This window comes from Sebastes fasciatus, chromosome 8 (genome assembly GCF_043250625.1).
Source record: "Sebastes fasciatus isolate fSebFas1 chromosome 8, fSebFas1.pri, whole genome shotgun sequence".
Lineage (NCBI taxonomy): Eukaryota > Metazoa > Chordata > Actinopteri > Perciformes > Sebastidae > Sebastes > Sebastes fasciatus.
Genome location: NC_133802.1, coordinates 500,834 through 516,898, shown reverse-complemented (window position 1 = coordinate 516,898; position 16,065 = coordinate 500,834). Strand labels below are relative to the sequence as shown.

The 16,065-nt window shown below is 41.7% G+C and overlaps 1 protein-coding gene across 3 annotated transcripts; it reads right to left on the bottom strand.

Moving 5' to 3' along the window:
* Positions 1-1,228: 1,228 nt before the first annotated feature.
* Positions 1,229-15,527, bottom strand: csrnp2 (cysteine-serine-rich nuclear protein 2). 3 transcript variants are annotated; one of them, XM_074642798.1, is made up of 5 exons: positions 14,816-15,527; positions 10,659-10,861; positions 10,304-10,566; positions 7,546-7,842; positions 1,229-5,387 (listed from the first exon to the last, which is right to left on the bottom strand). In XM_074642798.1, exons 2-5 carry the CDS (start codon positions 10,846-10,848, stop codon positions 4,482-4,484), a joined length of 1,656 nt encoding a protein of 551 aa, XP_074498899.1. In that variant the 5' UTR covers positions 10,849-10,861; positions 14,816-15,527; the 3' UTR covers positions 1,229-4,481. The 3 variants fall into 3 exon arrangements, with proteins under 3 accessions (XP_074498899.1, XP_074498898.1, XP_074498900.1); XM_074642797.1 differs by having other exon boundaries at positions 14,777-15,526; XM_074642799.1 differs by having other exon boundaries at positions 10,689-10,861; positions 14,777-15,525.
* Between the last annotated feature and the right edge of the window lie 538 nt (positions 15,528-16,065).

Genomic DNA, 16,065 nt, shown 5'->3' with positions numbered 1-16,065 from the left:
CAGAAGACAACTAAAATATAAAACTGTTAATCTGTGATCTGTCTTCACTCCGGTATAAAACTCTACTGATGTTGATGTATCAGATCAGTCTGATCGGCGCAGCGTCCAATCAATAACTGATATCCAGTAAGGGGGCGTGTCGATCGGTGATAAACTTCCGTGCAGGAAACACTGGAGGATGCACTGGTGTATCCTCGCTCATAGCTCCTCCAGCAAGCCTCCTCGCTCCTCGATCCTCGCTCCTCGATGCGCATTTTATGAATTGGGACGTCCTTCAAGATGGAGGACTGAGATCGATTTCCGGGTCACAGCCGGAGGATCGAGGAGTCGAGGAGGCGAAAAATGCTGAAATGAGATGCAGCTACAATCTACAGATTTCACACTTTAGGCCAATCACATCAGTTTGAAGTGAGCAAATGCATTGACAAAGCAAACAGATAAACATTCATTAAAAAATATTATTTAATCATTATTTTCTAAATTAGAAACAATTAAATCTGAAATATAATTGCATTGAAGATAATTTCTGAGATGTCTTTGAGAACATTAAAATCACAAAAAAATGGATCATCATTGGGGTCATGCTTTTAGGAATAAATATTACATATCACATCCATGTCTAGCCATACACAATAACGCGTTAACACAAATTTGTTTTAAGGTCATCAATGGCACGCGATAACACAAATTTGTTTTAACGCCACCAATTTCTTTATTGCATTAAGGCAAACGGTCTTTCAGAGGTTGTAGCGGGCTCAGTTGTAAAGCTAGAAGCTGAAGATACTGGCATCATATGAAACTATAAACCTGATGAATCCATCGGTACCAACCATGTCCTACTAGCTTGTTGTGAAGGAGGCTAAATAACGCTCCAAACTTACACTAAATTTTAGCGATGAAAAACTGGCATGGCCATTTTCAAAGGGGTCCCTTGACCTCTGACCTCCAGATCAGTGAATGTAAATGGGTTCTATGGGTACCCACGAGTCTCCCCTTTACAGACATGCCCACTTTATGATAATCACATGCAGTTTGGGACAAGTCATAGTCAAGTTAACACACGCTAACACACACCTGTGAGGGTTTCTCGACAATATTTGTTAATTGATTTCCAATAATAAACATATACATACATTTGCATAAAGCAAGCATATTTGCCCATTCCCATGTTGATAATGTAAAATAAAGATTTATTATCCACTAAAATCAACACAACACATAAAACGTCATCCTTTTTTTAAAATGAGTGTTTTATTGTTTTTATTTTTGTATAAAAAAAAACTTTTTGTCCACTTTAGGCAACAGTTAGCATGAGAGTAACTCTCACAGCTTTTAGATGAAGTCTAAACTTGTCAGTCCTTTTAAACAATCATACCCCCCTTTCACACAGAGAAACACACAATCACATAGTGTACTTGAGTTCATTTGATGCAGTGGTCCCAAACCTAAAGTCTATTAGTAGAAAGCCAAGGACAAAAGCAGCTTTTAATCATCATCACTTTAAAAGATGGTGCGATGTCAAGGCGAGTCACGCGAACACACAAAAGGGCCATAATAAATCTAAAAGCCTCACAATAACTACAGGAGACAGCTTTGTTATAAATCGGATGGTTGAAAGCGTCATCTAATTAGGTTTGAAACCACTGCTTTGGTGCAACTCTTAAGCAGATTTATATTAAGACAATAAAAAAAAAGAAAAGGCAAAGAATCAGACATCTCATACACGGCAGCGCGTCCTGTTCCGTGCCAAAAAAACAACAGCTGTAATTTTAGGCGACAAACCAAAGGACTGGTTTTGTGTAAGAAGAGTCGGCACACTTATACGCAGATCAGTATTAATCAGACGTGGCTTTAAAAAAAGACATTTAAAGACAAGAAATGTTATACGATTGCATTTACATACACCTCATTCCAGAGTTAATGATTTTCAGTGCAGTAGCTATTGCCTTCCTACGAGAGGCTCTCTAACACTTCTAACGTCAGTCATCGAGAAACATCTCCAAGAAATCAGATTTCTCATTATGGTGATGAGAAAAAAAAACAACAACAGTAAATTAGGGATGCACCGATACCGGATTGGATATCAGGCCGATACTGACTCCAATAGCAGGATTGGATATTGGTGACAATGGTGCCGATCTATTCAATTCTATGTTTATATAACATATACATCATATACCGGAATTTTAATTCCTGATGAAGTTTTGACCAATTTGTTGCTGCATTAAAAAGGTTTACACTTGAATTGTAATTCTTGTTAATTTCGAAGATTTTTTACCAATTTACTGGTGTATGATTTAGTATTTTAATAATAAATAACATTTCAGTAAATTTAGATCTATTTATTTATGTTAGGGCTGTCATAGTTAACGCGATAATAATGCACATTCGTTTGCATAATTTCTTTAATGCATTAATGCAACTCAGGAGTTTTAGGTCTAGAGTGGAGATACTGGCATCATATGAAACTAGAAAACCTAAAGAATCCATCGGTACCAACCAGGTCATACTAGCTTGTTGTAAAGGAACATAACCTCTGACCTCCAGATCAGTGAATGTAAATGGGTTCTCTGGGTACCCACGAGTCTCCCCTTTACAGACATGCTCACTTTATGATAATCACATGCAGTTTGGGGCAAGTCATAGTCAAGTCAGCACAGACACACTGACAGCTGTTGTTGCCTGTTGGGCTGCAGTTTGACATGTTATAAATTGAGCATATTGTTTTATGCTAAATGCAGTACCTGTGAGGGTTTCTGGACAATATCTGTCATTGTTTTGTATTGATAATTGATTTCCAATAATAAATATATACATACATTTGCATAAAGCATCATATTTGTCCATTCCCATGTTGATAAGAGGATTAAATACTTGACAAATCTCCCTTTAAGGTACATTTTGAACAGATAAAAGAATGTGTGATAAATTTGCAATTAATCATGATTAACTATGGACAATCATGTGATTAATCACGATGAATTATTTTAATCAATAATTGTTACATTTTGTTCTTCAAATTTAGGAAAGCAATGCGTAAGTCCAGCCTGATGTTGCCTCACACATAACAGAATGATCCCAGTCACGTCCACACAGTGAGGCATACAGCTGATTATTAAACACTGGTATCAGATCAGTACTCGGTATCGGCCGATACCCAAAGCCCAGGTATCACTATCGCTATCGGGACTGGAATGTCACATCGTTGCATCCCTACATGAATTGTAAATCTGTAACATCAGCACCTTTCAGGAATAAAATATGTATCCTCACTAATATACTCCCCCTCCACCTTTTCATAATACAGTACATACACATGTACATGCACACACACATTCTCTCTCACATAGACACACTAATGTAAAGTACACACACATACTGTACAGATTAAACATAAAATATACAAATTCAGGTTTTCAATCTGTTTCATAAATTAGTAACATCACATCATTTTGTATAACTACTTTCTTTGACTCTTTAAATGCTATTTTTCTTATGGAATTTGATTCATCTTCTTCCTTACAGTATAACTTATTAAAAGAGGAGAGGATCTATTCTGGCATTTCATCAGGACATGACTGACTACAAGGTATTACAGTGTAGCAGTATGAAGGAAATTCCTTTCGCTCAAAAAGAACTGCGCGGACTCCAAACCAACAGTCTAATCCACAAAAGACACAAAGAAATAATATCATAGGCATCGGAACTACAGGTAAACTAGGTTTTTGTTGACAAAATCGCCCGCGTTTGCACAAGCAGCCCGCGGTGAGCAAGAGCAACAGCTAAGGCCAGTGTCAGTCCGTTGCTCTGTGTTGGTTTAGCTTCATTACAGCAGAGCCACAAACACCCACTGCCCTCGGTTCACAATGTGCGTACAGATCAACAACAAAAAAAAAGCAGCAACCTCGGCTCCGTCTTGCACATCGCATATACAGTACACAAAAACAAGTATTTCCAGGATTATTAGGTCTATTTTCAGCGGAGGATGCTATCGGAGGCCTTCATTTGGCTTGACTACGGCACAGGCTGCCGTAATGGAAATGTGAGTAAGTATCGAAATTCACCAGCGAAACAATTTGTATTTGATAGCGTTATACATCACCAAACAAAAGGCTTATGTCAGCATTCACACGTGTTTTTTCTGTTCGCTACGTTGGAAATTAACTACTTGTTGCACTGTGTCATCGACACTCCTACACACAAATGTTTTTTTTTCCATTAAGGCCGCATTCATCACCCCCAACGACACAATGACGTACAATGTTTTCTTGTAGCTGCATCCATATTACTTCTGGGGAGTGGTCTGTATGTGCTTTCAGCATCCCCTCCACTCATGTATTGTAATACTCCACATAATTCAGTCACTACAAGATTGCAACCTGTAATAATTCATGATGATAGCAGTATTAAATGTGTGAAATGTGGATTTTTTTTCATCCTAGATGAAGCTATTGTGCAAAATGTCTGCAGAGAAGCTAGAGCTAAACTTCAGGAGGCAGTGGGTTTACTTCGTCCTCGGAGCACGCCTCCCGTTGGCACTGCAACTCAGAGAGGCTCTGCTGGGGACTCTCCTCTACGATGGACATGCACTCCTCTGAGCACAGAATCACGTTGGTCAAAGACTTGCCTGAACTCTGCCTGCAGGTGATCTCTTCAGGCTTCAACTCCTCTTGTTTCCTCTCGCCTCCTCCTGAATCTCTCTCCTCTTGTTCAGCCTCCTCAGCTCTGGGTAGGGTCTCGAAGGCTCCCGGCTCTATGGGGCTGAGCTGATAGTAGAGCAGAGAGGTGGAGTCTTTGAGGAGGTCAGAGGGGCTCTCCTCCTGGTTGTCAGTGATGCAGAGCACCGTGGCCCCCGTGGGGAACGGCCCCTGCAGGAGGACCTGCTCCACACCCGCCACCTCCGCCTGCTCCCCTCCCAAAGCGCCGGGCAGCAGGCAGAGAGGCTGCTCCGCGAGACCTCCAGCGCCCAGCTCCCGCTGCACCGCCTCCCCCTCCGCCTCCTCCCTCTCCCTTCTCTCCTGCTCCTCGGCGCTCTGCAGGTGCAGCACGGCCGTCTCGTTCTCTCGCTCTAGAATGTCCTGCTCCACCAGGAGGTCCTGGACCTCCACCACCGTCTGCACCTCGTTCTCCTCCAGCTCGGAGTCCAGGCCGGCGACAGAGGATAGGTCTGGAGAAGTGGGGCAGGTGGAGGAGGGGGAGGACATCTGGTCCGATTCAGCATACTGGTCTCCGGTCCCCTGTATCAGCATCCTCCTCTTCTCCAGGTCTAGCTTCATGATGGTGTGCAGGTAGTGAGTTCTGACGCGCAGAGGGTTGAACTCGATGCGGCCCGCTATGTTGCCGCAGCCATCTCTAGAGCAGCCACACGGGAACGACATTCGATCCACCTGGGGATGAAAGGAGAGGGAAGATCAGTTCCAGTTTTAACGACTTTATTATCTCGTGATCTCAAGATAACGGCTTTAAGAAAAAAGGTTTCAATCATGTCCGTGTAGGTCTTCCATAGTAACCACTTTACTGTGTTATAACAAAGAACGTATATTGATCAGAAGTGAAAGTCAATTGTTCGTTCCATTGCAACATCAGCGCCCAGCAGCAGAGCTACGCTTCCGCCATTTTGGACTGAAAGTGACTACCGGACGCCAGTAAATCGTCCGCCTACAAAGTGCCGTACAAAAGTAAAAATAATTATTTCTTTTCTATTGTCATATTCTACCGAAATGACCTGTGTTGAACAATAACATATTATAAATATAATAGGCATTTTCAGTCTAAAATGGCAAAGCGGCTGTTGAGTTTTGTCTCTTTGCTTCTATAATCTTTGGTTATAAGTTATATGGCAAAAGACAAAGACAGATGACACAGCACATGCCAAGTTAAGAGAGAGAGAGAGAGAGAGAGAGAATATCTGGTTACTGTGATACAAACTTACACTATTAATCAATTAGCAAAATAGTTGCCAATTCATTTTCTAATTTTGTAGCTCTAAACAATAGAAGAATACAGCCTTTAATGTTTTATATTCTTTCTTTTTAACAAACATTAACTATATATGTTTAATACTTGTTTATTATAACTTTAAACTCTATTTGAACATAGTGAGTTGTTGCATGGTTTCTGTCAGCACACAGACATGCACATGTGCAAAAAGAGGTAAAAAAGCATCTGAATATTCTGATTGGATCAATATGCTTTGACAATTAAGGGATAATGTACAGCGAGCCGGTCATTGTCTTGTCAAGCCGGTCATTTTCGAGCCCTTTCAGGGCGATGCAAGACCCCAACGCGAAGGGGTTTATTTCACAACAATGACCTGCTAGCTGTACATTATCCCGTACGTTATTATTATTACACAACAATGACCTGCTAGCTGTACATTATCCCGTACGTTATTATTATTACACAACAATGACCTGCTAGCTGTACATTATCCCGTACGTTATTATTATTACACAACAATGACCTGCTAGCTGTACATTATCCCGTACGTTATTATTATTACACAACAATGACCTGCTAGCTGTACATTATCCCGTACGTTATTATTATTACACAACAATGACCTGCTAGCTGTACATTATCCCGTACGTTATTATTATTACACAACAATGACCTGCTAGCTGTACATTATCCCGTACGTTATTATTACACAACAATGACCTGCTAGCTGTACATTATCCCGTACGTTATTATTATTACACAACAATGACCTGCTAGCTGTACATTATCCCGTACGTTATTATTATTACACAACAATGACCTGCTAGCTGTACATTATCCCGTACGTTATTATTATTACACAACTACTTACTGAAGAAATCAATCATTTGAAACAAAAACGGTCCGCCAGAGTCCGACATCAGAACTGCACTCGTAGCAACATTCTGTTATACATAGCAACGGTCTGTTATACATAGCAACGGTCTGTTATAAAGAAATAACGGACCGTAGAATGCCGTGATTGACCAATCAGAATCGAGTATTAAACAAAGCTCTGTAATAATTTTTGTTCATCAATTTTGTTCATCATCTTTAATTCCAGTTAATTGAATACATGATTGTGTAATGATTATTAATTGATCAATTGATCACTGCATTGATACGTTGATTTATAGGCTACATTCTGCTGATTTCAATGCATCGATCAATTCAGGAGAAATTGCATTTCAAGCTCAACGAATCAATTTGGCTGCAGCCCTGTATCAGATGGAAATGCTTTGAATATAATATTCACATTCCCTAACAAGAAAGAGAACAAATGATCGCTGATTTATTTTAACAAATTGAAACAGTCAAATGTGACAGAACTACTGTATACATGCACAGAGGCAGAGGGTCCTTTAGGTTGTTCTCTGGCACGTAGAGAGTTTTTTGGGGGGCCCGAAAAAGGCTTATGGGAAAATAAATTGCACATCACTTCAAATTAAAAATGATATATTATCAGGGCACACATTTTATTGAGCACTGATTCATTTGAGTCTCAGCAAACTGCACAGTGGCCCTTGTCTCTCTGTACAGGCACACAGCCGAGCCAACAGCCCTTACCTGGCACTTAATACCGGCCTGGCTGCAGCCGCAGTGGCGAGGGTCGCAGTACAGGCGGCAGTCGCAGCCGCATTCTTCCCGCGAGAGGCGGATGGTTCTGAGCTCTGCCTTCTCCCGCGCGTCTATGCGGCCAATGCCGGAGGCTCGCAGGAGGGCTCGGCGGCGCTTTGTGGGCAGCGGCTGGAGGAAGAAACAGTCGTCCACCTCCACGCCGTCCACGTCGAGGTCCTCGTCTGAGACATCCTCCAGAGTCAGCAGGTCGGCCTGAGCGCACTCCACCGTGCCGTTCCTCGTCAGCTGTGGATGACAGTTAGTGTAGAACTGTGAGCTGGACACAATGAGAGACTGATTCCCTGTTTCAAGCTCAAGTGCATAATAATTATCCTTCAAAAACAGCTTCATCATTTCATACTGGAACTTTCAAACGGACAATGATGGAAAACATTTAAGTAAAAGTACCAACACAACAATGTCAAAAGTCAAACTTCTTTGGGCCTCAAAGAATTATTTAAATGTAAATGGGTTCTATGAGTACCCACGAGTCTCCCCTTTACAGACATGCCCACTTTATGATAATCACATGCAGTTTGGGGCAACAAACATTCAGTATTATGAATATAGTATAAATGAGATATTTTCGCCTATTCTAAAATGGTGTACTTGAATTTCTGCATACTGGGGTCCCTAAACAGTCTTGGAATTGCATACATCGGGTATGACTGTAAAGCTGAGACTCTTGTGGATCCAATGAGCCCAACTGTATTCAGGTGTGATGATGTTAGTCCCCATAGGAGACATTTCATATAGTGAGACCATGTTTTGAAAGTTAACCCACCGTATAAAATGACCTGTGGTGACCTCTAGGATAATCACAACCTCATGAAACTTTACAACCACAAACTAGAGACCTAGAGCATTCACAGTATGGATGGATCAAACTAGAGACCTAGAGCATTCAGAGGATGGATGGATCAAACTAGAGACCTAGTGCATTCAGAGGATGGATGGATCAAACTAGAGACCTACAGCATTCAGAGGATGGATGGATCAAACTAGAGAACTAGAGCATTCAGAGGATGGATGGATCAAACTAGAGACCTAGAGCATTCAGAGGATGGATGGATCAGACTAGAGACCTAGAGCATTCAGAGGATGGATGGATCAAACTAGAGACCTAGAGCATTCAGAGGATGGATAGATCAGACTAGAGACCTAGAGCATTCAGAGGATGGATGGATCAAACTAGAGACCTAGAGCATTCAGAGGATGGATGGATCAGATTAGAGACCTAGAGCATTCAGAGGATGGATGGATCAAACTAGAGACCTAGAGCATTCAGAGGATGGATGGATCAAACTAGAGACCTAGAGCATTCAGAGGATGGATGGATCAGACTAGAGACCTAGAGCATTCAGAGGATGGATGGATCAAACTAGAGACCTAGAGCATTCAGAGGATGGATGGTTTCCTAGCTAGATTGACAAAAAGGGGTTTCTGAGCAGTTTACACAACATAAGTGCTCACCAATCAATCACCGAAAAATGTAATTCTTGCAGAAATCTCCAAATGTCAAAAGTTTTTGATCCCAAATCACAGCATGGCTTTTTTTATGGTGTTCCTCAAGTTCTTGGTGTCTTCAGGTGGTATTTGAGGGATTATTGATCATTTTTATCAATTCTCCAGTGGTAGAAAATGGTTAAATTTAGCACCAAATCTGTGGAACAAATGCTACAACAATTTATGAGACATAATAGAGCATGGGGATGACCATCATATACTACCATCATAATGCTCTTAGCCCTTATACACTATCACAATTTATTTTAATTCATTCATCCATTCCTTCATGATTATTTCTGATTTATAACTAGAACAATTTGACACACAGTGCTGAACAAACAATGCTCAAATTAATCTCCATGTTCCAGCTTTCAGATGATGTACACCACTTCTATGTGACATCTACTGTTGACCTGCTATCTCCCCCCCAAAAAAGGGACAAAAAACGCAAGAGGAAAATTGATGACAAATTGAAGAGACGGATAATACGAATGGTAACCAAAGAGCCCAGAACAACTTCCAAAGAGATTAGAGGTGAACTCCAAGGTCAAGGTACATCAGTGTCAGATCGCACCATCCGTCACTGTTTGAGCCAAAGTGGACTAAATGGAAGACGACCCAGGAGGACGCAAATCATAAAGAAGCAAGACTGGAATTTGCCAAAATGCATATTGACAAGCCACAAAGCTTCTGGGAGAATGTCCTTTGGACAGATGAGACAACACTGGAGCTTTGTGGCAAGTCACATCAGCTCTTTGTTCACAGACGCAAAAATGAAGCATCCAAAGAAAAGAACACTGTACCTAATGTGAAACATGGAGGAGGCTCGGTTATGTTCTGGGGTTATGTTCTGATTTCAGTGATTGCCTCAAAAGGTTGTGCAACAAAATATTAGGTTATGGGTACCATCATTTTTGTCCAGGCCAGTTTCATTAGTTTGTTTCTTAAAATGATTCTGTTGAACCACAATTCAAAAGCAATGTCTGATTTTCATTAGTTCATTTTCAGTAAATTTTTATTTATTATTACTATTGTCAGTTTCAAGTTATTTTAGTGACCATTGTGGGTTTTTCTTTCTTTAACGGAAGGGTACCAACAATTTTGTCCACGTGTGTATGTGGGTCTCAAAACAAGGCCCCTTGATTTACTTCAACTCATCCCTTCAGTCCCACACTCACAGATAAAACGTGAAGCCTACCTTCATCTTGCGGGCGTTGAGCTTCTCTTGGCGCAGGTGCTGACGTAAAGTGTGCCGGTGGCTTGTCTCCTGCTCGCGGGCGAACTCGCCCAGCGTGTAGTGTCTGATGGAGGAGTGGTGGCGGGCCATGCCCAGGGAGCTGCCCCCCTGGCTTGGCACACTGGTGAACCCCTGCCGCCGGGGGAAGTAATACACCGTCACCACGTCAAAACGTACCCGTTTCCCCCCCGGTGACGGCTTGTGCTGTCTGAGGATGGACGTGGCTGAAAAAAGGGAAGACATTTGGGATGTTACACATGAGTAATTAAATACTTGTGCTAATGAGCTGTTTGAGTGTGTTTTTAGAGTGTATTGCCTTTAACGTGTGTCTCCTGTTGTTCCTTACGGGTAAATGCAGTGCTGGAAGGCGGGTTGAGGCTGTCACAGCTGTCGGCGCTGTCACTGCTGGAGATGTCATCGTCGGAGTCCTTCGGTGTAGAGAATGGAGAGCTGTTGTCCACCTCTTCATATCTTCGTTTGAGGCTGAGGGACGAACCTGCCTCCATGGAAACTCGTTGTCTGCGAGTACAGAGGAGCACACGTTGAGCCAGAGACGACACAATCATGTGAACCAAAAGGTGTGGGAAAATATGGGTTCTTAGTGGATGATTCAAACCCCTTTCATCAATGAGAGGCAGAGTGGATAATGTTTGTTGGCACCATGTTATATTTGTTTACCAATTGTACACCTTAAAGGTCACATATTATACTCCAGTTAAACTAGTTATTATAGGTCTCAGACACCTCCAAACCATGTCTCTGAAGTTTTTTTTTCAAAAAAACAATCAGATCATGCATTCCAGCATGTCTCTATAACCTCTGTTTCAGCCCATTTCCAAAAGTGCTGATTTCTGTGTCTGTAGCCTCTGTCTCCTCCCACTCTGCTCTGATTGGTCAGCGTTTTCTGTCAATCAAACGTCCTCAACAACAGCGTCACCCTCCCCCTCCCTCCCGGAGAAGCTCTCTCTCTCTCTCTCTCCCTAGGTTTTCTAGAGAGAGAGAGACGAGTGGAGAGATAGCAGCTAGAATAAAGTTTATAAACCACTTTAAAGTTTATAAACCAGAAACTTCACCCAGCGCACGTTACCGGAGGAATCTGATCAGAAATCGGCGACACATGATGAACATCTGCGGTCCAGATTCCAGGTTTTCCTGACGGTTTCTCTCAGGTAAATAATGCTGCTTATAGCTCTGTTAGTTAACTCAGTGTTTACCTCATGCATCAACTCTGTAAACCGTAAACATACACTCTGTTTTACGTCTGTCTTTACAGATCCATCTGTGAGAAATGACCGACAGAATCATCCCAGAGGAGAGCAGACAGCTGTGAGCAGATGGCTCTGTTTACATGGAGATACAAAGCTAACCCGGTAGCATGTAGCTAACCCGTTAGCATGTAGCTACATGCTAACGGGTTAGCTACATGCTACCGCTATGACACGGTGTGTAAACACAGCGACCATCAGGGTGGAAAATAGAAGATGTGAAACAGTGGTCAGTTCATTATTTCTGCTAAAAGATAAATGTATGGAAGATCAGAGTAATGGTATATTATTTACAGTAGTAGCTGTCTCTGTGTTACCATGACTACAGACCACCGGAGCTTAGCTTACCATAGTTTACCAGAGCTGAAGACTTTCTCCTGTACCATGTTAACATAACTGCAGGTGGGATGATTACAAATGCTGTGAATAATTAATATTGTCATCTGTCTACTCAAATAAAGTTTGACTGTGAAACAGAAATGTGTTGTGTTGCTTACAAGTCACTATTTACTACCTGTAATCTGCTACATGCATGACATCAAATATATATAATATATAAATATCATCTGTTTAAACAGTGTAATTACATAAAGCCTTTGTGAATGAACATGTTATATTTAGATGATGGGAGTACATGAAGCCTGTTCTGCTGGTTCTTGCAGACTAACTGTAGGGAGCTACTTTGCTCAAGTTAGGTTGAGGAGGAGAGACAGTGACGCGCTGTGGGCCGGGGTCAGCTACTGAAGGTTCTCTCTGGTTCGACCAGGAAACCCTCACGTGACTTGCATTCCCTAATGACGTCAAGATACAAGGAAAAAAGCGAATTTTTTTTCTGCACCCATTTCCGGACAAACGGAGGAGGAGAAAAAGAGAGAGGATGGTCTTTTATGATACTATGGTGGCCTGTAGACACACTGGGGACAGATATTGATGTTTAAAAGACATGGAAAAGTGCATTTTGCATAATAGGTGACCTTTAAAGACAAAATGTTCCTGGATAACCTGAATCAAACTGCTCCAGCATCATGTCAGCTCTCAACACCAGAAACAAAAAGGTGGCATGAGCTGTTTGGTCTCCTTTCATCTGTATTCCAGCTCCATCATTTCCTCTCTCTGCCCCCCCCCCCCCCCCCCATCTCACATGAAATCCTACTTTGAAATCATTGAGTCTAGAAACGTCACCATGGCAACTAGGCAAGCACTGTTTAAGAGAACAGCCTTGAAGCGAATGATCTCAATGGCTTCTCACTCTTTTTTTCCTTTCTAGTTACTGCTATATGAGGGAACCTGAAAGCTAAAGCTGTTCAATCACACCGGCGGGTTGAGGTCAAACAAGGTTAATGTAAGCAGCATGGTATATTATGATCTGTGGTTATACCTGCATTTCATAAAGGTTGGTATTTTCAATCCAAATAAAAGAACAATCCCGATCATATTCCATATAGACATTATATTCCCTATGAATAAAGTACTTCCATAGATCATTAATAGTTTACTATGCAACTTTACATCTGTATGAGGCCCATTTTAACTGGGTCTGGGTTACCGTGTCACGTGCTGCGGATATGCTGCATCTTCATCCCTAATTGGGACAGTTACAAATGAGGCATTTTCCAGGTGGTCAAAGGGAAAATCCAGCATTAAATAGGACTAAATATGTACCATTTGTATAGTAATGTACAGTGGAGTTGGTCCTTAAGCTAGATAGAGAGACGCGTTAGGGGTGATGTCATGTAGAGACAAATCCTGGAGCTGCTCTGAGGACGGATGTAATTAGGGCTGTCAAATTTGCCACTAATTTCTTTAACGCAAATCGATCTTTCGGAGGTTGTACCGGGCTCAGAAAAAGAATCCAATGATACCAACCATGTCGTTCTAGCTCCTCGCGAAGAAGGCTAAATAACGCTATTATAACACTGTTATGATTTGAGCTTATTTTTTATGCTAAATGCATTACCTGTGAGGGTTTCTGGACAACATCTGTCATTGTTTTGTGTTGTTAATTGATTTCCAATAATAAATATATACATACATTTGCATAAAGCAGCATATTTGCCCACTCCCATGTTGATAAGAGGATTAAATACTTGACAAATCTCACTTTACGGTACATTTTGAACAGATAAAAAATATGTGATTAGCTTGCGATTAATCGCGATTAAATATTTTAATTGATAGACAGCCCAAGATGTAATATCTCAAACTAAAATTATGAACCCAGTAGGGCTGTGCATTGGCAAGAATCTGGCGATGCAACATGTATCATGATACAGGGGTTACGATACGATATACTGCGATATATTGCAATACTGCAATATATCGATATCCATATATTACGATACTGTAAGAAAGGTGATATATTGCGATTTTTTTTAATCTAATTTCAGGAAAACTGTCATAGTATAAAGAACACGATATGCATAAAATCTGAGTAAAAAAAGTTTACTTTTTTTATGCAAGCAGAACAGTGGGATCTGTATCTGCATTTATTACAGTCCCTGTAAAACACTGGGAGGGGACGTCTCTTTGCAAATGAAATAAAGTATTGACCGAGTTAATCTTTGCATGTAAAGTATTGATTAAAAATTTATAGTTTTTATTCAATTTTTTCAATATTTTCTTACACCCCTAGAACCCAGAGTGTGTCAATTCCCGTCTTGATGCTTAGGAGGATGCTGTTTGTGTTGTGCACTGTGCAAAAGCATTGAAACGGCATATAAATTCAGTTTTATGTGGATTTTCCATTCATGTTCACCTGAAGAGGCTGCAAAGTCTTGAATGTTCAGTTAAGATGCTATAGTGTGCTTATAGCATGAATGTGAACCATTTTCCACCTGGAGAATAGAAATAGGGCAAATACAGCAGAGGTTGCATTCTGATAGTGGGCTCACATCAGACTTCCCCTCCTGTTCCTTTAAGGACTTCTAGTGTGCTTACAGACAAGTGGGACTTCATGGTGCCTTCGGGGACATGCAGTGTTGGTGGGGTATATGTTTAACTGTGTGGGCTACATGCAGCAACTGTCTGTGTTGGGGGAGGTTAGATATCATCAGTCTGACGGCTAAAGGCTCAACCGCCCTCTCTCCATCTCTCTCTCTCTCTCCCCCCCATTTTTACACACTCACACAATGGCAAACCGGCCGGTTAATGGAATACTAAACCCTCTTACCTGGGGCAGAAACAGGGAGCCTTATTCCAAGCAACTCGCCGGTCGTTTCCCTCTCCAATGTGAGCCGCACACCAGTCTTTCAACGCCCTATGAGATGCTGTTCTGTGTGCCAAAACCGGTATCCCTGAACCGAGACTGCAACCGTGAAGCAATGAAAGTAATCTGGCCCAAAGCTTGTGTGACTGTCAATTTACACCACCAATAGGACAATATGAGGCTACTAGATGAGGCTACTAGATGAGGCTACTAGATGAGGCTACTCCATGCTCATTGTTCTGCACACTGAAATAGGAAGACAGAGCCGGGGCTGTCTGCTAGACCTGCGGCTTTTCTTCAAATGTTGCATGCCCATCTATTTAAAGGACACACGGCAGAAAGAGGGAACATCGTATGATTAGCTGCGATTTATTTCCCAACATTTTCGGTGCAACGCGACTAATGTGAATGAGCCGAATGTCTTCTCTTCTCCTCCTGATGTCAAGATGCTGGCGATGGAGAAATCCGCTGACATCTGTGTTCCTTTCTCCTTCTCTCTCTCTTCCCGGGGCGGGTTCAGTCGGCGGTGCTTACTTAGCTGTCTTCTCGCTTTAACGCGGGTTTTGGCTGCTTTTTTTTGTTACCGAATGGTGTCAAAATGTTGCTAATGTTGCTAATGTTGGGACGAGAAGACGCCTTTCTCCTCGCTTCGCCCCGCTTCGCCCCGGCCCCGTCTGTTACAATGTAACAATGGAGGAAGAAACTCTTCCCTGTAGCCGTATATATACTTATTGTGACGTCACAGGCATGCCCTGCGCCGGAGCATGCTGGGAAATGAAGTGGAGTTTTTTTCCCCTTTGCTTCTTTGTTCATATTGTACAGAAACAGACGTGTCAAATTTGACAGTATCTTGACACGGATGGTATTTAACATAAACCTGACTCTGATTTACAGTATATAACATCGTTATCGTGTTAAAGCTACAGTTTCCATGGCAACAAAATGACATGCATGTCTGTAGTAGGCCTCTACATCTGTCCAGCAAAAGGAAAGCTATTCATTTAACGCTGGAATAAGTAAATTGGAGCAAATATGATTTAATTTTTTTATAAAACAGTCACTATATCCTGACAGCAACACATGAGACTGGTATTCTGAAAAAAAGAATGTGTCTCTGTGTCCTCCGGTGCTCCTAATGGCATCTGTAAGATTTCACAGGCCAGAGGAAGACGAGCAATCAGAGCCGAGCTGGAGCCTTGCCGTCTCTGAGCAGCATTCAATCACTCGCGAACTCCGATCAAACAGCCAAACTA